At 35.0% G+C, this 27889-nt stretch overlaps 2 protein-coding genes across 5 annotated transcripts in view; one reads left to right on the plus strand and one right to left on the minus strand.

The window, feature by feature from the left end:
- The window catches only part of NBEA (neurobeachin), a 694224-nt gene that overhangs the window by 346990 nt on the left and 319345 nt on the right, over positions 1-27889 (minus strand). For all 4 annotated transcript variants that reach the window (XM_078070461.1, XM_078070460.1, XM_078070459.1 and 1 more), the window contains one exon: positions 1809-1870. In XM_078070461.1, the coding sequence (XP_077926587.1) occupies positions 1809-1870 (62 nt within the window). The remainder of the gene's footprint in view (positions 1-1808; positions 1871-27889) is intronic.
- C4H1orf216 (chromosome 4 C1orf216 homolog) lies at positions 12337-14660 on the plus strand. Its single transcript, XM_036114351.2, is given in 3 exon segments — positions 12337-12350; positions 12605-13302; positions 13305-14660. Coding segments are annotated over 3 exon segments (912 nt in total). The 3' UTR covers positions 13505-14660.

Raw genomic sequence — 27889 nt, forward strand, 5'->3', positions numbered from 1 at the left:
AGAAAGACTATTACTCAGTTATTTCTTTAAAAATATTTTGTGGAAACAACACTTCAGTTTAACAAAATAGCAAAACAACTGGAACTATTTTTTACAAACGTACATTTTGTAGTCACTTAAATGAGGTATATTTAATCAATTAACCACTATATAACCACTGTATATTTAAATACACTCTGAATTATTTAAAAAATTCAACTTAAAAATCAAACCAAGAGACATGTTTATAATATTGCTTTGCCGAAACACTGAAAGAAAGTGCACTGCATAGAGTGCTGAAATTTCTCACTCTTCCTTTCAATCAATATCTGAGGCAAAGTTTCATCTCTAGGGCCCTTAATGGCAGGAATTCCTGGAGCCAGCAAATGAGTAATGTTAAACCTATGATTAGATGATGAGGCCATCAAAGACACTAGACCCTAATGCTACATTCTTCTTTATTTCTCAGAACTGCAGTAAAACCCTGAGCTAAAGAAGAAGGAATTTTAAGCTACTTTTTTCTCCACAAAAGCACTTTTTTTTTTTTTTTTTTTTTTTTTTAATAAACGTGCATCATCAAGAACCTAAAAGGCCTGAACAGATCTCTCAGAATGTCTCTTGAACTCAGGACTCTGGCATTAGGTAACAATTCTCAAACGCCCTGCAGATGAACTCCTGCCGGGCTGCTGTTTTCTTTAACTTCTTCCTTATTAACATTCTTCATATTCTTCCTGGCTGAAAAGGAGGGAATGGACCTAATGGTTTCCCTATGAATATATTCTTGAAGAAAGTAAGCCTGAAGACTGGAAATCAATAGGTAAGTTATGGTTGTTTTGTGTTTGCTAATATTTTAAAGGATCAATTGAAGCCATATTGTTTATTTGGGAGTTGGCTGCGGCTTTGGGCAGACCTCAAGGTCAGTAACTAGAAACAGTTTAGATGTATTTTTCTATTGAGGAAACTAGGAATAAATGTAATAACTACTTATTGTAAACATATATAACCTGTCTTTCTTGTTCTCACATTACAAAATATTTAGTACTTATACGAAAATCAGGATCATTAGGGGACTTAACAGAGCTGGCAAGAAGAAAGACCACTGGGTCCCTAATTTCAGTTATCAGAAAAATGTTATATATATATTTTTAGTTTCTCGTAACTGCTAAGAAGAAAAAATACCCAACAACTACAAATTCTATTTAAATAATCTGATTATTAAAGATAAATAGCATAAGTAGATTTTTAAAATTTACACAAAAATATACAAATTACATTAAAAAAAGAAAGCAACAAGGTATTGTATCAAAGACCACTCACTAATGAGCAATATTTTATACTACGGCTATTGCATGAAAAAGACTTTGTTTTCATTATCTGTAATCTAATAGAAGAAAACATGTAATAATAAATGTCAGAAGTATAAATTCTACTATACCATTTTTAAAAGGTGGAATGTAAAGAAGGGTATCAAAAGATCTTTAACAGATTTTATATATATATATATATATATATATATATACACACACACACCTACACATCTATATATATATTTTTTGCAAATAGGGGACAATAGAAGGATAGGAAGGTAGGCAAGAATAAGACAGCTAAAGAGAGCGGAAGAAGGGAGAGGGAGACTGAATCAATATTTACATGGTATAATCATCTACATAAAAATATATCTTAAATTATTTTCTTCATCGACGGGATAAGAAATGGAAGTTTTAAAAATATATAAACATATACATATATATGCATCCTACTGCTAATGACATAAAAAAAAAAAAACACCTCATGTAGTTTAATGTAATCCAGTGAAAGAGATTTCCTACCTGAGAACAAAGCAGCATAACAAGCTCAACCACAGATGTGCTAGACTTCATACAAACGAGGCCTGCAATAAAGAAAGGTTGAACAAAATGAAATTACCATGGTAGAAATCATCATTCCAAGTTAATTCATTATGTAATTTTAATTTACAAAAACTTTCTTTAAAATAGAACTCCTAAAATAAAACAAATGGAAACATTCACTAACACATATTTTTTATGGCATTAATTTCAAAATAGTCAGATATTCAAGAAGATGTAGAAAACATACTAAAAACTGACTTTATGCTGGGTTATTTATTTGGTCAAGGCATTTCTTATATTTAAATAAGGTGGAAGGTAGTTATTGGAATTGGTGAGCTTGTTAGAGCTACTTTTAATCCAATGACATTTCCTTTGTGATTGTCTCCTGGAGTAAGGAGCAATAATCAGTGAAGATTTTCCTAAATTTTCTTCTAAAAGACAAAATTAAAATAATTTACAAATAAATAACTCCCCATAGGTTGTCAGTTGTTAAATGTTTTTAAAATATTAAAAAATGAATTTCACACACAATTGATATGTTAAGCAATGTTTATAAAATCTTCCACTGTTCTGTTTCCAAAGTCTCTGAACAGCCATCAGAAGAGAAAAGAATGAAATGTTATAATTTGTACATAATAATGGCTACTACTCATTGATCACTTACTGTGCGCTAGGCACTGTGTTGAGTGCCTTATATTCAGAGTGTCATTTAATTCTTATTTCTACTCCATTACATACTATTATTATACCCATACTACAGATAAGAAAATATTCTTCCTATAAACAGTTTAAACCTTAATTATTCATCAAGACATTTCCCAACTGAAAGGATGACTGCTGAATAACATGTAATAAGAAAGCAAGAAAGCAGATCATGATTGGTAGTTTTTCTTAAAGTGCCAACAATGGAGGAAGATGTAACTAAGGATTAAGAACAATCTCGGGTTGAAAGTATATAATCATGATGCTTACTAACGTAAAAAAGAGTTTTAAATTTTTTCACTTTTTAAAAAAATTAATGTTTGCTTTTTCTTTTCAATGAGGACAAAAGTAATCAGTAAAAGCACTGGATAGCAAGAAATGCCATGGTCTTACATTAGTTGTTGCTAAACGGAAAGTTGAAGTGAAACCAGTTTTTTTCTTCTTAAGGTGATTTCAATAAATAGTCTCAAATGCCTTCTAGGCTCTAGCATGTATATTTATTGTAGGTAGTGGATAAACACCCTTTTGTGCCCACCCTGCTAACGACCCTATCCTTATTGTACACATGACAGAAAAAGCTGTAAAAAGGCACTAGTATTCCATCTTATCAGATCTTTGGGCAGACAGTTAACTAATGAAATAAGAGGCAGATGTGAAAAGCTCATTTAAGAGACAATTGCTGTAATTGATCAGCAATTCTCATGCTCAGGAGCTAGAGAGTCAAAAAGATTAATGGGACATTTATCACCTGTTGGCTACTCAACTATTTGAAATTCTGACAAAGAAAAACTAAGGAAAAGGCCAAAGGACTATGCATAGCAAAAGAATCATAATTATGATTTGTACTCTATATCAATTTAGATTTTAGACTGCAAGCTGAATAAAGGATGACTATATAAAGAATTACTCACCATATATTTATTCTGTGTATTAGAATTTTTTAAATACGTAACAACTTAAAGTAAAAATTAGGAAAAACATGCAATTGCATTAATTTCTCACAGACTGATATTTTAAATGAACTTCTAAAAAACTCCTATGTAACAAGAATGTTCATAATTTTTACAAATTGTACCACACAGAAAATATAAACAAATGTTCCATCAATGTTTTGTTCAAAGGACATGACAACAATTAACAAGGATAGCAAAATTGCAATTTGCAAACAGTATGGCCATTGTGATTTCAACTTCATAGATCCACACACCTTTATTACTATGTTTTGCCTAATTAGCTTTAAACAGAATGAACTAATGGATTCTCCTTAAAAAGAAAAAAAAAATCTAACCTTGACAATGAGAACACAAGCAGGGGCAATTCTGAAAGCCTTATCAACTTTCAAATATTACACAATCACTTTGGTTGGAAGTATTTCTAGGTGTTAACAAAAGTATTATTAAAACAAGTATGCAAACTCCAATGCTTTTTATTAGAGATACTAAAAATACAAGCAATGTCTGATGATATTCTATTCTTGCACACTTTCTAAATAAAGAAGTCTCCATATCTGAAGGTTTAAGATGTAGGAATAAACATGGTTTTGTATTAACTTTAATCATTAGCTCAAGAAAGCCACATTTATCTAGTGATGCTATAAATACTCAAGCTATATAAGCATAAGGCAAATATTTTATAAGTGCGTATTTCAAACAGGTTGATTTTATCCTTTTTGTATCTGGCAAGAAATTCATAATCAAATCAACTCATTTGGCATCTACTCATATGAACAAAGTATAGTGTTAGCACTGAGGAATTTATAGTAATGGATAAGACATTATCTACACCTTCCTATGTGCTCCATGTTTTAATTCAAATCTAAGATTATCTAACATTTACCTGGGGCTTTATCATTTACAAATCATTTTTATGTATGCTAGCTCATTTGATTCTCTTAATAACTCTTTGAGTTAGTTATTATTACCTCATATGATAGAAAAAATTAAGATTCAGTGACTAGCCCAAGAGGTATCATTCAGTAAGTGGAGAATTGGAACCCAAATTCAAGTTACCTAACTTGAAAGTTCATTTGATGTTTCCTGCAGAGCTATATAAATAATTAAATATGAATAGGATGGCAATATGTCTCTATGAGGAAGGTCATAATGGTTAATTGCAACTGGGATGATTTTGAGTTTTCTTGGAGAAGGTAGCATGTGTTGGTCAGACATGGGGACAAAAAGCACTATCTTTAGCAAAAGCACAGAGGGAGAAGGGAACAAAGGAAAAATCTGAAAGACCTTAATTGTTTGGGAGATGGATGAGTAGAATATAGGCAGTATGTGAAAGCGGGATTGAGGGCTATCAAAATTCAAAGATAAATAAAGATCGAAAGCAGTAAAATTATAAATGTTTTTGAAAGAGGAAGAATTTAGTGCAAGTTATAAAATGGGGGAAATGATGCTAAGCCTTGGTATTCTTATTCCATTATCACTTACCCCACCCTGTCAACTGAGAAGTATCCCCCAAAGGAGCTGTACACATTTGCCTCGCTATCAAAAATCTAGTTAGAAGCATCGGTCAGTTAATAGAATATTTTCATCAGCATATATACATTCACCAAAATAAATATTCTGACTAGGAATACTAATCCAATACTTTATACCATACAAGTTACCAGTATAAAATTAACACCTGCAGCAAAGACAATAAATATGTGAGCAAAAGGGGGCTTGTATGTAATGGAGGTATTTGACAGTGAAGAAAACTATCTAGGAAGAGTTTTTGAATATATTATGAACTGCACTGTTGAAAGATAAGGTCAGCTAACTGAGTGGTTAACATACAAGCACTTGAGAAGATTAATTAGATGGACAAATTTGAGGTGGTCCAGATGCAAAAAGGAAAGAATGAATAGAACCAAGTAAACCATCATCCCAAACACTGGCAGTTCTTTTAGGTTCCCCCCCCTACTAGGGGAAAGAAGTCAGTTTTCTTTCTTTCTTTTTTTTTTTTTTAAAGATTTTATTTATTTATTTATTTGACAGAGAGAGAGACAGCAAGAGAGGGAACACAAGCAGGGGGAGTGGGAGAGGGAGAAGCAGGCCCCCCGCGGAGCAGGGAGCCCGATGTGGGGCTCGATCCCAGGACCCTGGGATCATGACCTGAGCCGAAGGGAGACGCTCAACCGACTGAGCCACCCAGGCGCCCCAAGAAGTCAGTTTTCTTTTCACAACAACACTTCCTCACCATAAACAACAAAATAAACCAAACCCCACCAAAACCCACTAAAATGTAAGATGAATATGAAGTTAGAAGTTTGACCTTTGGGACAAAGCTATCTTTCTTAATACAAGGAATACTGCAAGGTACAGTCATGCTGTTTTACTACAGAGCTGTCAGACCTTCTGAGTCTATCTGTGAGTCTGACTTCATGTATCTGTAGAATTCGATCAAGTTAAAAGCCTTTCACAGCTTTAAAATAGTGTAGGGAAAGTCCATCTCTAGCAGGATGTTCCTCACAGTAGGAGGTAAAGGGTGTGAAGCCTTACAGTGATAAGCAAGGAATAACAGTCCAACCAAGAAATCATACTCCAAGCAAGATATCACATGCATAGGGGTGCCAGAGTGGCTCAGTTGGTTAAGTGGCCACCTCTTGGTTTTGGTCAGGTCATGATCCCAGGGTCCTTGGATCTAGCCCAGTTTCCAGCCCCACGCTCAGCAGAGAGTCTGCTTGAGTATTCTCTCTTTCCCTCTGCCCGTCCCCCTGCTCACACACACTCTCTCTCTCAAATAAATAAATAATAAATAAATAAATCTTAAAAAGAAAGTAATCACACCCATAAGTAGGACTCATCTTCTAAGCAGTGTCAGAATTTTCTTTCAGCAAGGGCCCTCTTCCAAGAGAGGAGACTCACAGACATCTATGACTAGGGCAGGGCTCTGAGTACACTCTCATTAAATGCCAATTAAATGAATAAATCTAGAACCATCATTCACTGAGTAACTTCTGTAGGTGATAGAGGAAAAAAAATAAGATTTTGAGAAAAAAGAGTAATTTTGGGGGAATAAGCCCCCAATTCATTCAAAAAGCATTTATTGAGTGTAATGTCTAATGTGCTAAATACCATGTCAGGTACTAAGTATAAAAAGAAGTGAGGAAAGTGGCACAGCTTTTGTAAACAAATAGCCATGATATAGAATCCTAGGAGATACACAGAGAGCATAAAGTGTTAGAATCGCAGAAAGGTAGTGAGCAACTCTGCTGAGGAGAATTTATAGGGTATGTGATATATCAGTTGGATGCTGTTGAGCTTATCTGGGCAAAAAAAGAGAGAAGGGAAAGTCATCCAAGGCAACAGAAATATGAGAGGTATAAAGAAACATGAAATAGCTAGTAAAACAGGGTTGGAATATTATGTTGGGTTGTTCAGAGGATGGAAGGCAAGGAGTGGAAATGAAGACAGAGAGGGAGACAGGAAGCAGGGCCATATATGGCGTGGATTCCTAGTGGCAAACAGGGAGCCACTGAAGGACTCTAACCAGGGGGCAGACATAATCCCGTCCATTTGGAAAGATCCCTTTCTGTCAGTATATAGGATGAAATCCGTAACTGCAAAGTCTAGTCAAGATAATGAAAGCCTGAGCTGAAGGCAGTGGCAATGCAAATAGAGGAAGATTTGAAAGCCATTTTGGAATGAAACAATACAATATTTTTAGACAATGGAATATGAGCTTAAAGGATAGGGTAAAGGAGCAATGCTGAATGATGACACTTTTTACCTGAGCTAGAGAAAACAAATGAAGAAGGTATGTGGAAAGAGAGTGCTGGCTTTCATTCTGGATGAAATTAGGAATATAGGCAAAAAAATTAATGTTGAGCTTTAGGAGTGTTTTTTTTTTTAAGTATAGATGCTGTAACTCTTACAAACCAGATATAAACAAATCAGGCAGATAGCATGCTGTTGAAGAAAATATAATTGTGTAATTTTTTTAAGAGTCCCATTAGTAGACTACCAGTAATAATCCTACAAATAGTTTTAAGATCTAGATTTTTCCATTTCTCCTCACAATAAAATATACAAGTTAGTTTTCCATCAAACAGACATGACTATTCTGGTAATTTGAATTTTAAAAATCAAGTCTTCCCAGGACTACTTACTTTTTAAGTAACTTTCTAATGATTTTAACTTCCTTAAATTCCAAAATTAGTAGAGATTAAGTGGCACTGAAATAGTTTCATCTTAGTAACAAATGTTGAATTAGCACCATAGGCCTTGAAAGGAATTGCACAGGCTCACTATGCTTCATTTGCTTTAGTATCAGCGGTGTGCAGCTGGGGATTTCTTTGAAATTCTCTGTTCTATGTAGTTTTATAAAGCATTATGAAGCATTCTAAAATACAGTGTATAACCACAAAGTGTCTATCTTTTATGACCTCTGCAATACTTACACATCTCTATCAGCATAATAGCAATTTCCTTTGTTTGTTTTTTACCAGCCTTTTACTTTTTTATCTGCAATATGCAATTTGTTTCCTTGTGTCTCACTCTGTGTGATCCTGTATGTAAATAACTACTTTCAGTTCTACCGTTTAAGTCATCTGAACTTCTTAAGGTCAAAACAAGAATTAGCAAACCAAGTAATTTGTGTGGCTTTCTAATTTAAAATAAAAAAAACCGAAACCAAACAAAAAATCACTATTAAACATCCTTTGAAATAATAATAATGGCCTGAATATTAATTATTATTGCTACAACTAATATTAATATGTGCATAGGTAATAGTACTACTTGAAATTTCATGTTTGTCCAGAGATTTTAATTTAAAACTGCACTACCAATGGAAACAATTATAATATTACCTTACAGAAACTAAAGTAACATTAAGTTCATTTTCTAAGAAAAAGCTTAAGTGTAATTAAACCATTATAGCTTATTTTTATATTTAGATTATAAATTTTAAGTGAAAAAACCCCCCAAATACTGTAAAGACAATGAGAGTTCATTCATTCATCAATTTACTCTAGTTCATTAAAAACTCAGTTATCACCAACTTATGGAAGTCTTTTTTTTTTTAATCTGTGTATTCCAATATTCTATAGCCTTTTTTTTTTTATTATGTTATGTTAACTTATGGCAGTCTTAATGTCTTTAGAGTAGGAACAAAACTGAAGTCTCTGGACATATCACATATATCAGGGGTCAGCAAACTTTTTCTGTAAAGGCACAGATACAATATTTTGGCTTTGGTGGCTGCCATAAGTTTCTGTCACAACTACTCAACTCTGCCATTGTAGGTTCAAAAGCAGCCACACAACACATAAAACCAATGAGCTTGGCTGTCTTCCACAAAAACTACTTATCGCAAGGGGTGTGGGTACATGTGCACGTGTGTATGTGTGTGAGGAAGAGAGAGAACACATACATAGGCACACATACTCACATATGCATCTACAGATTTTTAAAACTGCAGGGGAAATTATTTTAAATATGTATCTATGATGCTTTATAATTTCAAATCCAAAAAGCTCTGAAAAAGAAAACTTTCTTGTAAGATTGTCACAAACTCAATTATCAGCAACATTTCACCTAATAGGAAGCTCTTTATAATCTTTATTCCACTTAGTGTGAATGTCTCTATGTATTACTGAAGACATATTGAGGTGTTTGATTAACAAGCTACCTCATACTCCTGTGAAGATTCTATGAAATAACACATATAGGTACCTATTACCTTTCTTGAGTCCCAAAGTATCTACATTACAAGACACATTTGGCTCTAAGGTTTTGAATAAGGCACTGCAGGCATTTATTAAAATTTTAAAAATGTGACAGCTTTTTAAAAGTGAGAAATCAGTGGTATTCTCACATGAAATATTTTTTATTACTATTTTATGTTAATCACCATACATTACCTCATTAGTTTTTGAGGTAGTGTTCCATGATTCATTGTTTGTGTATAACACCCAGTGCTCCATGCAGAACGTGCCATCTTTAATACCCATCACCAGGCTAACCCATCCTCCCACCCCCCTCCCCTCTAGAACCCTCAGTTTGTTTCTCAGAGTCCATCGTCTCTCATGGTTCGTCTCCCCCTCTGATTCCCCCCCTTCATTTCTCCCTTCCTACTATCTTCTTTCTTTTTTTTTAACATATAATGTATTATTTGTTTCAGAGGTACAGGTCTGTGATTCAACAGTCTTACACAATTCACAGCGCTCATCATAGCACATACCCTCCCCAGTGTCTATCACCCAGCCACCCCATCCCTCACATGAAGTATTTTGAAAGATTCATAAATTAATATTCATTATAATTTCAAAGTAATTTGATATTGTACCTTTCCCCATGTAAATTCCATATATTCAGAACTAAAAATCTATTTCTATATGGGAATGGATGGCTAAGTGCTTTTAAGCTGTAAATCTAAAGTGTGTAGCTTGATCAGATATAAAATTAATTGTAACTGTAGTTACACAATATCCAAATAATCATTTTGACTGATTTATTTAAATTAATTCTATTTTTTGTTGTTATTATGTTGATATAGTCTAGGAATCTTACAGACTGAGGATATATTTTCTTTTTTTACAGTTTTGCTCCTGCTAAGAATGTTTGCATAGTGATAGGGCTGAAGTTCCTAAAACTCATAGATATTTCTTCCACACAATGATAGATTATAATTAAAAAATGAAGATATAGTGATGGTTAACACATAGATATTTATTAGTGATCTGATTATAATATGAGCTGAGCTGAAGAGAATATTCTAATGGCACTGTTAACAGCTATTAAATATAAAACACTGCCACAAATTTACTCTTTTGTTACTTATGCTTTAGAAACAGTCATTTTCTGCTAGCCCATCAAAAATGTCATATCAGGGGAAATGTTCTGGCAAATTCCTAATGTCCAATGTCATTCTTTTCTTGTTTCCATATGACTTTAAACTTCTGTTTGCATGTTCCATTTTAGTATCATTTTTCATTTACACATACTAAAAAACGGATTACAACTTCTAAATCATTTGGGATTAATTAAGTTTTGAGTTGGTTATCTCTTGAGACATTTTCATTTAAATAATTTATTTATGGAACTGTAAGTAAGCCACTGCTGTATGCACAGAGATGATACAGTCTTTGACCACAAGGAGCTAAAGCCCAGTTACAAAGATAATATATTAATGAAGGATTCTAGAGAGCATTATACTGAAAAAATTACAAGAAAGCACTATGCCTCAAAATAACTTAAAATAATTATTTTTGAAGTTTTCATTAAGCACTTTGATTCATAGTATTAGACTCAGGTTTCTACTACAAAAGTGATTGACCTGAGTGTCTTGCCCTTTTCTTGACTTCCTGACTTAATCACAACAGCAATGAAAAAGATGAAATAAGGGAAATAAGAGACATTTTCACTATCATAAATCATCTGGATCCCTCAATTCTCTTTGGGTTAAATTTAATTATAGAACCAATTGTTATTCCTATCTCACTTCCCTACACCAATTTTCTTCTCCCTTCCCTGTGCTCCTTCAAATTCCAAAAAGCCTCAATTAAATTCTAAAACTACTAAACTATGTCTTGTCCAAATTTTGACATTACCCAAGAAAAGACTTTAGTCCAAAATAATCATTAAGAATGATACATGTGTTTTAGCCCTCTATTTCATTTCAAGAAATATTAATAATCAAAAGAGTAGAAAATATTTCAAGTTAGTCATACAATTAAATCACATGAATGATTACAGTTGAATAAAAATGGCTAAACTGATGCCTTCATATTAAAAATAAAACTTACATTCTATAAAATATGGGATTCTCCTTTTAAACATAGTGTATATAAATGTATAATTTATATAGTTATAGTTTCAAACTACCCAAATTTTGACTTTCATTGATTTACATCCTCAAATAAATACATTCAATAATTTTAAGTTTGCAAATTTAAAGTTGTTTTGTGGGAACATACCCCTTTAGGTTCTTTATTTTGGAGTTCAGATAAAAACTGGCTCTTTTTCTTTCAAATACTTAAATATAATGCAAAATGGAAATAACTATGCATTTCTTTTAATAACGCATTCATGAGTCTAAAATTAAAAAAAACTAAGAAACATAATTGGTAAAAGGATATCATTTAATAATTATTGTGATTATGGCATACAGCAGAAAAAAAAGGTTAAGATAGGCTCAAGCAGAAATCAGTCAGATGAACCTCACTTATTTTCAAAAGTGCATAAACTTTATCCAATAATTATAGGCTTAAATTGTTGAAGTACTCTGAGAAAATAAAGTTCACAAAGTTCCTTATCTGTGCTCAAAGCAATAAATTCTCCAATGTGACCAAAGCTGATTTTCTTTACTAAACTCTGCATTTAGGGCAAAATATTAAATAGAGATGAGTAACCAGTCCAGTTTTATTCATTTTTAGTAAAAAAAATAGGAAGTTCTTGGAACTTGGAAGATCCTTAAATTTTATAACATTGAAGCTATTCTCAAAAGTTACAGAAATTATTTATAAGCATATGATCCCATCTAAGCAATAATTTATTGGGAATATATGCCATGGGTTATACAAACAAAAAGTACAGATCACTGAATTAACAAAATTATTTTGTCTATAACAGAAAATCCTACATCAGGGCAACCCTGTCGGGACCCCTCTCACTTTGGAGAGCTTTTTCTTTATCTTCACTTAATAAACTTCTATGGCTTTACTCACAAAAAAAAAAAACAAAAACAAAAAAAACCACAAAAACCTCCTACATCAAACTCACACCTATCCACAATTCAGAATGATATCTTGGAGTCAAATTATATAGTCACATACTAGAATACAATCCAATAATGATGCAGTAAAGAAATCAGCATGGGCATTGCTTTGTAATTAAAAAATAACACTTGTAAAAAAATAAAAAATAAATAAAAACAAACAAAAAGATTTAAAAAATAATACTTGAAGTATAAAATATTAGACCTACTCATAAATTAAAAGTGAATGGTGCTGTTATTTCTTCTAAACCTTCCTGCAATAATAGATCTATTATAAATAGCAATTATCTTTTGAAACAGTATAGACGGGGAAATCAACAAAATGGAATCAAATAAATAATCACAAAAAAAAGTCTGTCAAAAAGTGAAGAGCTAGGCCGCCCGACTCCGGAGTCCAGGCCTGGGGCTGGCCGCACCGTCCGGGAGCCCCGCACCCCACACCCGGCCCGTGGGGCTCCCCAGGCCAAGCTTCCCAGGCCAGGCACCCCCGCCACCCCCCGCCAGCCACGAGGGACGAGTTCCCGCCACGGGGTCTACAGGAGCAGAGCCAGCCGCACTGGGGCGGGTGCGTCCAGGCCACCAAATGTTCGCCAGCCAGGGGTGGCTGAGGGGGGCCTGTTCCTGGCGGGCCCACCAGGAGTATGTCAGCCGGAGCTCCAACCAGACAGCAACTCTAACTTCATGGCAACTGCCAAAGATGCCAGTGAGAATTGGCATGGAATGCCAGGCCACGTGGAGCCCATCCTGATGAGGAGCTCCTCTGAGCTGCCCTCTGACAACCAGGTCTTCCAGGCCCCTGGACTCCCCGAGGGGGAGGTGCGCAGTGCACCAGAAGGGGCAGAAATCCCTGGAGCTGAGCTTGAGAAGTTGAGTGGTGTCAGCACAGTCTGCTCCCCCCTGGAGGACAACGGCTATGCCAGCAGCTCCCTAAGGACTGACAGCCCCAGCAGCAGTCCTGAGCCTGCCTGTGGGACCCCTCGAGGCCGGGGCCCTCCAGATGCCCTTCTGCCCTTGGTGGCCCAGGCTGTGCAGCAGCTGAAGGCTCAGGAGCACTATAAAGAGCAGGAAAGGAGAAGCACCACGTGCACTTGGTGATGTACCACCACCTGGTTCTGCTGCAGTGGATCTGGGGCCTGCCCCACCAGCTGGTAGACCAGCAGACCCGTCTGCAGGAGAGCTTCAACACCATCCTGGACAACCAAAAGGAGCTTATCCACTGTCTCCAACAGAGGGCAGCCCCATGTGGGCTCCAGGAGCAGGGCTAAGGGGTCCCATTGCTCCGGAGAGAGGGCTAGCCTGCAGTATTTATCTGAGGATTGTGGCTAATCCATTCCCCTGAGATTTTCCAGGCCACCTCTCCACCCTCTCCCCATCACTCCTCTCAGACTTTGCTCTGCTAAGGCTGTTGTCCCTAATGGTGGATTTGCTGTGGACGAAGTATGGTGGCTGCTCTGGACTGCCATGGCTTTTTGGCCACAATTTTGCCAGGGCAACTGGTAGAGAATTAGTATGAGGGAGGGGAGCTGGGGTTGGTGATCCACACTGTGGCAGGGATGGAGCGGGGGTGGGATCAGAGAAGATAAAGAAGATAAAACCCCACTTGAACTCTGCCTTGGGGCACATGGGAGATGGGGATGGGGGAGATGACAGTGGCAGAACCCTGTGAAGAATAGGAGAAAGTGAATTCCAAAACATCACTTGGAAACAAACCACGCTTCTCTACAGCAAAGGAGCGGTTGCAGACCATATATTTAAGCTTCTGATGAAAGCGGATGTGTGCTTATACACTTGCAAGGAATGGACAAGGTGCTCCAAGACTGCTGGGAAAAAAAAAATCTCACTTTCTTCTCTGTGCCTCTACTTGCTGTGCTTCTCTGGCTTTAGCAACACTGGATGTTAAATTAGGTTGGTCTGTTTTCCTGAAATCAGGCTGTCTAGGCCCAGAGGAGCCATAGTTGGCTTTCCAGGGTGGGCAGGGGGTAATGTCAGCCCAGCCTCTGGAAGGTCTTAGGATGCTGGGTCATAACCCCTTCTGTCACTGCATGGTCTTTTCGGTGGGGGTTGACTGGCTCCAGCAGAGGCTCCGTGAAATGGAGAGTGGGTGAATTCTGGGGAGAACTAAGGACTAAGGTAGCCAAGCTCTCTGCTTTGCTTTTGGGAGCCATGAGGATGCAAGATCCTGTTGGGTGAGCAGTGGCATGATGCTGAGTCTCCCTATTTGCAAAATGGGGGTGCTCTTACTCTCTCTCAAGAGTTCTATCCCTGACGGTGGGTGAAGGGCATATTAGTGAGGTTGAAGCAATGGTCCTAGGGACTTTTGTGTCTAGCCCTTGCATATTGAGTATGAACCTGGCCTCTGGGCCAAGTCAGGGTGAATAAACTGGGGCAGAGAAATGCAAAAAAAAAAAAAGAAAAAGTGAAGAGCAAGTAATTTCCAAGAATTAATGACATTCATTGATTCAATACTGTATGCTTACTATATGCCAAACACAAATATGAAACAGCCATGTATTAGAGAAGCCTATGTTCCAAGCAGATAAACAAATCAATTTAATGCGAAGAGACCAAGAGTTATCTCAATCATTATAGGATGTTGACATGGAAAGCAAGATAAATAATGTCATTAAAGTAATTCCTATTGTAATTATAAAAAAATAGTGGAATTGAGAAATAACAACAGGAAAAATTTAACTTGAAGTAATGTGCAGTTACTAATTTCTTAGAAAAATGACTTAGAGATCATTCCAAGATCAGCAATCACAAACAGTATTATTTGATTTGTAAAATGGAATCTGTTTGACATGGACAACTTCCTCTAGTCTTGTCAGTGTATCTAGACCTAAGATGTCTTTTTATATCAAAACAAATATGTAAATAGAAAACATGTTTAATGCAAGAATATTTTCTAGTTCAAAGGTTGCAAAGTACAGCTTATTGAAATTACCTGTATAGACTTTTTAAGTAATTAGTTTCAAAGTTAAAATAATATCCTTACAGAAAACCATCTTTGGTTGGATTTAGTGTAATTAGAAAAACCCTATTGAGTATGGGGAGAACCACATTTTAGGCATGGATAATAGCGTGTAAATTATGCATCTCCTTCCATATGAAGGAGAAAAAGGAGACAATCATCCTCTAGCTGTTAAAACTGGTCACAAGTCTAAATTGCAGCTTTCATGGATTCTATTACGCACATTAGACTTTATTTTATATCCAATCTAGTAAATTCTGTTAGCTGGATACCAAGCAAAAATAGATTAAAAGCACCGATATTACATGGAGGGGCAGTGTATATACAAAGAAAGCAGTGAAAACAAAGAAGCTACATAGGAAAATAACTCTGAAGGAGACACAAGGAGAAAAGCTTAGTCTTCTAGGAAATATCCAGAGAGGCAACAGCTCTACATACTTACTGGCTTAAAAATAATTGAAACCAAAAAAATAACATCAAATTGATCAAAATCTAACCATGTATGGCAAAACTTACACAATCTTGGTTTGCATTACTGTATACTAGAAACATTAAAGATGAAATCATTATCTTACTGTCCTTTGCAGTAATGGAACTAGAAACAGTAAATTTATGAAGTTCTACAATTTATGAGAAACATAATGAAATGTAGTCCATTTAGTTAGAAGAATACTAGAATAATATGAGGTGAGGTCTAGGAAATAGTTACAGGAAACCAAAGATGCTCACTTGGTAAATGAGGAGGTTCCAGGGGAAAGAGTTACTGTAGAAAGAGCTTATTTTTCTTGGGATCCAGAGTCCACCTGAATTGCAGCAACTCCAGCTAATTAAGGGGCATCTGTAATGTGGAACACGGTGTTTTGATACCTGAGGAGGACAGACTGGAGACTGATGGTCAAGGGTGACATGCCCTGCGCGTGACCTCACTATCAGAAACTAGAGACAAGGAACAACAAATGTGGACAGCAGAGATCACAGACCAGGAAAAAGTGTGCCTGTATGTATTCTCTTTGATTGTACTGGTGTTTCAAACACAATGTAGGTGGACACTACTTATTATCTGAATGTTAGTAACAAACCAGTTAATTCTTACACTTCTTTCTAAATATTTTCATATTTATGTTTACCCGATTTTATTAGTATTACAGAATCCTTTCATCTGAATCTAGTTTTTAATTAAGTCAAAGCAGCTCTGGACTGAAAATCTGAAAATGTGGTTTTAGTGGACAATCTAAATCACTGTAAACTTCAGGTAAGACACTTGCCTTCCCTGACACGAAAACTTTTTGCTGGTAAACAGTAGATTATTTTGAAGCTTTAAAAAATTACAACCTAAGGCAATACATTTTACTTCTTGATTCAGTATGTATAACTGAAAGAAATGTTTCACGAATCAACACTTCCTCTCACTGTGTGCTATACTCTGATCTATGCTATGCTACGTCATTATATGCCATTAAAACATACCATCAGGAGGTCCTTTACTGATTACACCATACCATTAATAGGGTCTGAACGTCACTAGAGGTGAACTGCCTCCTGTTTTTATATGGGCCACAAGCTAAGAATGGTCTTTTACATTTTGAAATGTTTGGGGGAAAAAAAGAGAAATAAAAATATTTTGTGACACTTAAATTTATGTAATATTCACATTTCACTGTTCATAAATAAAATTTTAACTTATAGCCAAGTTCATTCCTTTACATATTATGTGTGGCAACTTCCTCACTACAATGGCAAAATTTAGAACTTATGACAGACTGTATGGCAGCAAATTAAAGTATTTATTTTTGGCCCCTTAGCGAAAAAAGTCACTGACTCCTGTGATAAAGGATACTAACGGTTCTTTGAGGCTTGACTACCCATGGTTCTAAGTCCTTCATGTCTTACTGGGCTAACCTGGGAACAAGGGTAAGTAGGCGCATGGTAGTGGAAAGGAAATGATGCGGGAAAGTGTGGGGTTTTGGTTACTTAGGAATTAGATTTCTATTTCATTCCAGATTTGAAAACAAGAATGAAAAGTGGGAAAACTGACAGGCAATATTTGGTGGTAGCATAACGATTAAAATCATTTACAGAATCTGTTCCTGTGGGTTCATAGGGCTTTAGCTGGTAGCCCTTAAGTGCTTCAGGTTTATGATGGGCCCAGTAAAGGCTGGTAATTGTTTTAGCAAGGATTAGTTTTGGATCTGAAGTGGCCAATTATGTTGCATTGTATTCATAAGTACATTTCAAATTCACAATGATGAAATAGGCATTGGGTAGAGAAAGTGAAGCCCGTGGCTTCTCTTCACCTTAATATTCTTTATCTGAGTTGAAACTGTCTTTCAACGCGCTTTTTAAATATTTCCTTGTTCACATTAGACCTTTATTTAAGCAGATATTTTCAATAAAATCTTTTTGTTCTTTTAGCCTTCAGAAATTCGATAGATTGTTTCTAGTCATATTTGATTTTGTCCCTCCCTGTTCAAAATTCTTCCAAGGATGACTAGGATCTTGTTGTTTGTTTGTTTCTGCAGAATAGGTGTATTTGGCAAAGTCAATGCCCCTGCCTTGCCGTAATTTTCATGAACAAATACGTGCTTTTCTGTCCCTGGTTTCTCCATCAGGTTTAAACCTGACCAACATGTCATCCATGATATGTTTTTGTGCATGCTGTACCATTATTTTACTTTTGTTTTAGGAATATAGTTGGAAATAAAGCAATATCAAGATAAATATCAGTTTTTTAGAATACAAATAAAACTTCAAGCATTATATTGAAATATATTATTTCCTGTGCAATATTAAAAAATTGGTCACTATCACTCATAAAATCCTCCAGACAATGTTGCAATAAGGTAAACCAGGAATTTCTGCTTTTTGCTTGTTTTAAGTTAAATTATACCCTTCTCTCCGATTATTAAGACCAATTACTGAAATCTACTTGAGTATAGAAAACAATCTCATTTGTTCTACCATCCGCTATCCATCCACAAGTGTTTTTGGGGGTACGCTGGCAGGTCCTGGAAACCTGGTGGAGTCTGGTCTGGTAAATGATAGAGACATTACCAAGTAATTAAACACATATAGGTTACTTACTATAATTTTGATACATGCTCTAGAGAAAAAGCACACTGTGCTATTAAAGGTTATAACAAGGGAACGTAACTTAGCACAGAATATCAGGTAGTCTTCTTAGAGGAACAGCCAGGCAAGTACAGGTAAATGGAAAGCATTTCATGGTCATTAAAAAAGAATTCAATTATGTAAATACTTTTCTGAATCCCTCCTATTCTTCAATGACTAGAAATACATCAATTTCATTTGTTGATTCTATAATTAACTGAAATTTAAGGATTATATAAATAATCCATAAATTGGCTTCTATTCCACATCAATCACTCTACCAACTGGTACACAAGGATATTTATATGTGGCAAATAAATTGTCCCTGCCCTTCTACCACCATTGCCAGATGCTGCTGAACCATAATTTATAACAATAGTCAATTTTTCTTATGTAGGAATCTACTGGAATTTTACATATAGGTATATCTCATCATCTGCATCCATCTCTGCCACCTAGGGCCATAGATGGTTCTACTTTGTTGAGTGCATGCTTTCTATGAATCTAGTAAAACAAAAGAAAAAAGTATATAATATTCTCAAGTTGTTTTAAATATGTAACTTAATATTATAAAATTAAAGTCTATAACATTTTATACTCTAAAATCAGAATTCAATAAAAAATGTGGATATTTCTTACAGCAATGTGAAGGACACAGACAACCATCAGTTACTAAACAAACTCAGGATTAACACTTAAACTATTCATATTTTAGACTATAATATGTCCCTAATAAAAATATAAAAATGTTTGAAATACTGGAAAATATAACCACTATAAAATGATAGAACTGCTCAGCAATATATTTCCCCTTTTAAATTTTCCAATTTAGTTTTTCTTTCCCAATTATTTACATATTTATCTAATGTGCATAAATATCTCAAAAGGTAAAAAAAATAAAAGCCTATATTGACTTCAAGCTTAGTTTCTGGAAGATCTCATGTAGTTTATTACGCATGTAAACATTATATCTAAATCAATATGAAGGCAAATTTTTCACAATGTAAAAATACTTCTCTGTCTCAATATAAACCACATGTGTACCCTCAAAAAACGGACTTTTATTCAATGTCGTATGTTTCATGGAGTATATAGACCTTGTCTTCATATTATTAACTTTATATCAAGCATCCATATATCCTGGTTTTCCAGCTCATACCAGTTTCCTGGGTGTAATTCCAAATATTGGCCCCTTCTCAATTGGAATTGTCCTAATTTGAATGAAAAATTATATGAATATTTTTACTTCATTAGAAAAGAGAAACTTGTTCCCATTCTAAATTATGTTATCATGTAATATATGACACAGGTACTACACTTTATTATTTTGTGAAATAAAAATATTTTCCAATCACCATATCAAAGTAGATGATCCATTTCTTAATAAGGGATAAATCTATCTGCCACTGATGGCAAATTCTTTGCATTCAGTTATTCTTTTAACAGTTCAGCTATGCCATCTGTGACTTTTAGATCACCACTCGTGGTCTGCTCTGGATTTGTATGTTGTTATTCCTATTTTCTATTGCTGTGAAGAAGATGCATTCTTGTACACTTTACTTCAAATTTCTTTCCTGGGAGACTAGGAGATGATGTGTTACCTCTGAGTGTATCTCTTAAGTAAACTCTTTCGTAAATATAGTTTTCTCTGACTTCTCATCAATGCTTAATTTTAAATTGTTGGAATATAGTTCTAGCTCAGCTAGTCAATGAGTATAAAAGTCAATAATTTTAGTGATTGAAAAAATCATGTCTATTCCTATCCTATAAATTATCCTTTAAGTTTAGAAATGTCCCTGCTCCCTCCCAAAGTGCACTTCTCTATTTGGTCTGAACTCTTCTTGATGTCCTTTCTGCATTAATTTCTCTTACCCCTAACAAGCATCTTCATTTTTACATCTCCAAAAGGACTTTTTCCCCTTCTGTCACTACGAATAAAATTCTACGTAGCCAAATGAACCTCTATCAATTTTTCCTCTTCTGTCTCGTCATTACATTTTTCCAATGACTGGTCTATGTTCAGCTTCTTTTCCAAACACTTTTGCATTCTACAATACTGTATCTGTTCCCATGACTCTTCTGCAATGTCTCCAAGGTAACCAAAGGTGACGTATGAAACCAAGGAGTCTGTTTTTAGACTTTCTCTTGACTTCTATATTTACCATTTCCATGTATTAAGAATAAATATGCATCCCCCATATTCAATAACTAAGTTGTTTTATGATTTTAATTCAACTTTACTGCAGGATAGTTTACATAAAATACAATGTGAACATTCTGAATGCACATTTCTGAGTTAGGATAAATTTATATGTCCATGTGTTCACCAGTACAATGTACCTGCCTGTCACCCCCACAAATTCCCTTGTGACTATTCTCAATCCTCTCTACATCTTTAACCCCAGGCAACCACTTTCCTGCATTCTACACTATAAAAAAATGTGTTCTTTTCCAGTATTTCATAAAAATGAAAACACACAATATGAACTTGTTTGAGCCAGGTTGCTCTTGCACAATATTTCTGAAATTCATGGATTTTTCTGAGTATCAGGTTTTTTTTATTCTTGAGTAGTAGTCTATATCATATGGATAATACAAGCATTTGTTTAATTACTTTTTAATGATATATAGTAGTTGTTTCCAGTTTGTGGTTATTATGAATGTTGCTATAAAATTTTATGTAAGTATGTGGACATATGTTTGCATTTCTCTTAAATAATAATTATTGTGGAATTGCTGGGTCAAATTTTAATTGAATACTTAACTATAAAACACTACCAAATTGTTTTTCTTTTTTTCTTTTTATTTTCTTTTATTTTTTTTAAAGATTTTATTTGACAGAGAGAGACACAGCGAGAGAGGGAACACAAGCAGGGGGAGTTGGAGAGGGAGAAGCAGGCTTCCCGCTGAGCAGGGAGCCCGACGCGGGGCTCGATCCCAGGACCCCGGGATCATGACCTGAGCCGAAGGCAGACGCCCAACAACTGAGCCACCCAGGCGCCCCCTTACCAAATTGTTTTTCAAACCTGTACCATTTTACAATCTCAATCCTTAGGATTTTCTACATACATGGTAATTTCATCTGCATTTAAAAATAGTTCTACTTCCTCCAATCTGTGTATCTTTTATTCTTACTTCTTGCCTTACTCTAGTATTTTGATACTTCAGTAAAATGTTGAATTAAAGTCGTTAAATTGAGTTAGAAAGGCAAAATCTTTCCCTTCTCAATCTCATTTGGTTTTTCACTATTTCATATAACATTATATATAACATTACATATAACATCAGTTGGTTTTTTTGTAGGTACCAATTTTAGGTTGAGTTTGTTCCCTTTGGGACTTTTTTTCTCAGATATTTTATCATGAATGGGTGTTGAATTTTAACAAATGCTTTTTCTGCAGCAATTAAAAATGAGAAAAAATTTTTATCTCTCTGCATATTTCTTGTACTCTGCTTTGTGTGTGTCTAAGTTTCCATCTGGTATCCTTAACTCTACTTGGAAAATTTCTTTTGACAATTCTTAGAGCACAGATGTGCTGGCAATGAATTTTATCTTTTGTTGTCTGAAAAAGTCTTTCTTTCCCCTTCATTTTTGAAGATTATTTTCATTAAAGAATTCCAGGTTGGAAGTCTTTTCTATCAGCACTTTAATGAAGTTCCATTATCTATCTTCTGCTTTTCATAGTTTCTGACTAAATGTTGGCAATAATTTTTATTTTTGTAAGTAATGTGTTTTTCCTCTGACAGTTCTTTAAAATTTTAATATAAGGGGCACTTGGGTGTTTCAGTTGGTTAAGCATCTGCCTTCGGCTCAGGTCACGATCCTAGGGTCCTGGGATCGAGCTCTGCGTTGGGCTCCCTGCCCAGCAAGGAGTCTGCTTCTCTCTCTCCTCTGCCCCTCCCCACCATTCCTGCTCTCTCTTACCTTCTCTCTCTCTCAAATAAATAATTTTTTCTTTTGAGTAAAGCAATAGAAGTTTATTAAGTGAAGATACAGAAAAAGCTCTCAAGAGTGAGAGGGGTCCCAACAGGGTTGCCCAATAATAAAAAATTTAATTTAAAATTTAAATTGTCATGCATTAAAATTGAGTTTTTTCACTTTGTATATAAATTTCTATGAGATTTAACACATATATTAATTCATGTATAGCCACCACAATCAGACACAAAATAGTTCCATCATCCCAAGAAATCCTTTGTACTATTCTTTTGCAGTAACCTTCTCCCCTTACCCATAACCCCCGGCCACTGCTCATCTGTTTCCCATTACTAGTTTTGTCTTTTTGAGAATGTCCAAAAAAACAATGGGAACATAAAATATACAACCCTTTAATACAACCTTTTCTTACAGACAACAATGTCTTTGGAATTCATCCAAGTAGTAAGGTTTATCGATAGTTTGTTCCTTGAGTTTTTCAGCTTTGGTTAAATAAAGCTGCTAAGAATATTTGTATACAGGTTTTTGTGTGAAAATAAGTTTTCATTTATCTAGGGAAAATATCAAGAAATGGGATTACTAGGTTATACGGTAAGTGAATGTTTAACTTAATAAGAAACTTCCAAACCATTTTCCTCAGTGGCTGCCATTTTATATTCTCAAAGCCATGAATGAGAGTGACAGTTGCTCCAAATTCTTCTCAGCACTTGGTATTATCATTATTTTTCATTTTAACCCTTCTCTGTATGTTTGTAGTGCTGAGTCACTGTGGTCTTAATTTACCTACTAATGATACTGACCATCTTTTTATGTGCTTATTTGACATCCTAATATTGTTACTGGTGAAGTATCTGTTCAAATGACTTTTAAATGAGTTGTTGGTTTGCTTAATGTTGATGACTGTTCTTTCAAAGAAAGTTTTCCCTTGAATGCTAGTTTTGAACACTTTAATTATGATGTTGCATCGTACTTTTTTGTGTTGATTCTGCTTGCAGTTAGCTGAATTCCTTGGATCTTAGGATTTATAGTTTTAGAATTATTTGGCTATTATTTCATATATATATATATGTTTTCCATCACTACAGTTTTTTTTGAGAATGTCCAAAAAACAATGGGAATATAAAATATACAACCCTTTGAGACAAGCTTTTCTTACACATGTCTTTTATATATATATATATATGTATATATATACATATACACATATACATATATAAATATAAATAAATAAATAAATAAATAAATATATATATATATATAGTCTTTTTTTTTTTTAATTTTTTTTATTTATTTATTTGACAGAGAGATAGAGAACACAAGTAGGCAGAGAGAGAGGGAGAAGCAGGCTCCCCGCAGAGCAGGGAGCCCGATGCGGGACTCGATCCCAGGACTCTGGGATCATGACCTGAGCCGAAGGCAGCCGCTCAACCGACTGAGCCACCCAGGCGCCCTATATATATATATAGTCTTAACCTCCTTCTTCCTGCACTCCAATTCCAAATATATTTAACTGCTTGATTTATCCATAGACTCCTGTGGTTCTATTCCCCTTTTATATATTTAGTCTTTTATTTTCTGTTTCAGTTTGGAAAGATACTATTCTATATCTTATAGTTCACTGTTATTGTCTTAATCAGTGTATAATAAACTGTTAAATCCATTAAATGAATTTTTCTTTTTTTTCTTTTTTATATTGTTCATTTCTCTCCACATTGTGTTATTTTCCTTTAATACCTAAACATTTTAATGACATCTGATAATCCTTGTCTTTTAAACTCACCATCTCTGTCATATTTATCAACTGATTTTCCTTCTGGTTTTGTGCTACACTTCACTGCTTCATCTTACGTCTAGTAATTTTATTTGGATACTGGGAATTGTGATTATTGCATCGTTAAGTGCTTGCGTCTTGCTTTTGTTCCTTTAAACTGTCAGGCTTTGCTCTGACAGTTACATTATTGGTGGATCAAATTGATTCTTTTGAGGCTTATTTTTAAGTGTTTATTTTTTTTTTAAGGGTGGATCTACACTAGAGTAATCTGTACTCTAAAAATAATTTAACTCTACTACTAATGTGTTACTCTTCTGAGCACTCTACTCACTACCTCCAATAATGTGAGGACCCACCACTCTGGCTGGGCAGTTAGAACAATGCTCTCTCTCCTGTGAAGTAAGGAAAATACTCATTTCAAAACCCCCTGGTCATATTTTGCCTATCTTATGAAATTTCTTCCTATGCATGTGCCATTTAGTATTCAGTAAAGATTCAAGGGGCCCATTCACAGGTTTCTGGAGCTATTTTACTGTGTAGCTACCTCCTCTATGAAACTGTGCTCCACAACTTCTTGACCTCTGGTGCCTATCTCTTCAGTTCACCAAGACTGCTGTGTTTTACTTCAGATTGCCCTTCTTTCACAATGCTCCAGAATGTGCCTCCAGGCAAAATGTTAATAGAAGTCACTGAACCCAACTCAGTTATTTCCTTTTTTTCAGGGATTACAGTTCACATTGCCCTACTGTCCAAGATCTAAAAACTGTTGATTTATGTACTTTGTTCAATTTTCTAATGGTTACATTCAGAGGGCAAATCCACTCACTGTTATTCTATCATGACAAAATAGAGGAAATCATGCTAAATATTTTAGGATTTTCCTTCAAAACATTGTGTCACTGCCATTTTCTTCCTACTCCAGTGAACTATAAGATATAAAGTCGCAGGACTTTATATTCAACTAACAATACTAGAAAAGTATTAATCCTGACTAAAAACACCTTGTTATTTCACAGGTTTTAATATGATCTCCCTTTTTTGAAAGCAAGACAGGATCTTATGCATTTAGAGTAAAATCCTTAAACATATACCATATACTATGGAACAAATACTAAAAGATATTCTGATCTTCATAATAGATTATAATTTTTATATGAAGGCAATCTGGCTGTCACAATTATTAAAGCACTGATTGTCAATGTTAAGTCAAGTGAAATAGTGGATCAATCATGCACATCCCTTTTCCATTTTGTTTTGATTCATACAAAAACCTTTTTAAAGATGTCATTTCTGAAGGATCATTTCTTTAAAGTTCTGTTATACCATGATCTCTTGACATCCTGACAACACAAATTACTCAGGTATCTAAAAATCTTCAGTAGCTACTTGAAAATTATGATAAGATCCCTTGATAAAATGCTACTTGATTATCATATTTGTAAAAATTCAAGTGATCATCATTACCAACAAATACCTCCAAAGAATAATTTAGAAAGATAAAATTTCTGAATTACACATAGAATACTTTGCTTGAATAAAAATGGTTGATTAAAAATTCCTAATTTTTTTTTATATTTAGCACAATATGTGAAGTATATTCCCCCTAATACAAAAATGGATCATTTGCAAAAATATGGGATGTTATACAAAACATCACTGGTGTATATTTGTGAAATTTTCCTCAAATGCTGGTGACCATTTTCTTAAAATAATATCAATAACAACTCTAGTGGGGCGCCTGGGTGGCTCAGTCGTTAAGCGTCTGCCTTCGGCTCAGGTCATGATCCCAGGGTCCTGGGATCGAGTCCCGCATCGGGCTCCCTGCTCAGCAGGGAGGCTTGCTTCTCCCTCTCCCTATGCCTGCCGCTCCCCCTGCTTGTGCTCTCTCCCTCTCTCTCTGTTTAATAAATAAAATCTTTAAAAAAAAATAACAATAAACGATACACACTGCTGCTTAAGTAGAATTATGCACAGAATGGACAATGATACCTAAGTGTCAGTTAACCAAATTTATCAAAAGTAATAATCAAAAATAGGAAGAGAAATGTATTCTGCAGTCAGTATAGTTCAATTTTTTTAAGTAATTTTTTTTTTAAGAGAGAGCAAGAGTGCATACGTGTAGAAAGGAGGGGTAGAGGGAGGGAGAGAATCTTAAGCAGGCTCCATGCCCAGTGAAGGCCCCATGTGGGGCTTGATCTCACAACCCTAGATCATGACCTGAGATGAATACAAGAGTCAGACACTTAACTGACTGAGCCACCCAGGTGCCCAAGTATAGTTCAGTCTTAAGCAACACAGCACTGAGTTGTGGTAGGCTCAAAAATTATTACAGTTGATCATGGTTTTCAGCTAAAAGAAACATCTTTTTAAACAATCTAGAATGCTGCAAGGAATCTGCACTCTTTCCCTTTTATTCCAAGGGAAGACATGGGAATTCAGTGATTTCCTCTTGACCAGGCCTGCCATACTGCACTGGGGAGGAGGTAGCACAAAGACAAACAAAATACCATGGGATTTCTAACTTTTGGAGTATTTGCTTGGTAGCTGCAGTTTCTTAACTGGTTCTTACAGTTTTGTTTTGTTTTTTTAATTTTTATTTATTTGACAGAGAGAGACACAGCAAGACAGGGAACACAAGCAGGGGGAGTGGGAGAGGGAGAAGCAGGCTTCCCGCTGAGCAGGGAGCCCGATGTGGGGCTCGATCCCAGGACCCTGGGATCATGACCTGAGCCGAAGGCAGCCGCTTAACGACTGAGCCACCCAGGCGCCCCTTGTTCTTACAGTTTTAATAAAGCTCTTTTGGTCTATATATTGTTGTTTATTCAGTGTTTCTATGGAGGAACAAAGGTCTGAAGCTTTCTGGTTCAGTATCTTGCTGATGTCACTCTCCAACTTTTCACTTTTTAATGGTGTCTTTTGATAAACCAAAGTAATTTTTAGATGGTCAAATTTATCAACCACTAAATTTTATGGGGGTTTTTTGGTCTAGTTAAAGAAATATTTTGACTTTGGCAATACAGATATTGTCCTGTATTTTCTTCTATAGGATTTGAAGTTTTGCTTTTTCAACCATCTTAGTATGACTTTTTGTGTACTTAGTGAGGAAGGGATTCAATTATTTTAATTAACAGAAAATCTACAATTGATTTGGCTGCATTTATTGCATTGTTCATCCATCTTCTTTTGTAATGACAGCTCTGTCACAGCCCTGAGTTGGGATCTGGTTCTGGATATTTATTCTGATACAGTGATCTGTTTAGCCCTGGGCCATTATACACTTTTAAAATTACAATAGCTTGCTCATCTTTAAAATTATCTTGGTTATATTCAACCCTTCATTCTACTTTAGAAATTTAAGAGAAAAACTCATCAAATTTCGTGAAAATAATTTGAGATTTTTGAAAACAAATTTTTATTCAAAGTGATGGATTATCATGGACAGAAATTACTTCTTTGTGAGATCATCTTCCTACCATGAACATGATATAGTTCACCATTACTTATGTCTTTAATGTCATTAAGAGCTTTTTATAACTTTCTCCTTAGAGAACATTAAAATACTTCTGTAAAATATAACACAGGTAAGTAAAATGCATAAAACAGTTTAATGAATTATTTTAAAATGAACACCCTTAAAACCACTACATAGCTGAAGAAACACTTTTGTCAAATATCCCAAAAAGTCTCCTTGTGTCTTGTGCTATTCTCCTTACTTTTAACAAAGCATTATCTAGTTTTTATGATAATCATTATGGTTTTTTTTTAAAGTTTATCACCCAAATGATAGAGTTATATGTATAAACAACTCAATTTTATTGATTTTTTGAGATATCTTTTAAAGCTCTTTTAAGCTATAGATCCCC

This window comes from Halichoerus grypus, chromosome 4 (assembly GCF_964656455.1).
Source record: "Halichoerus grypus chromosome 4, mHalGry1.hap1.1, whole genome shotgun sequence".
In the NCBI taxonomy this organism is placed as follows: domain Eukaryota; kingdom Metazoa; phylum Chordata; class Mammalia; order Carnivora; family Phocidae; genus Halichoerus; species Halichoerus grypus.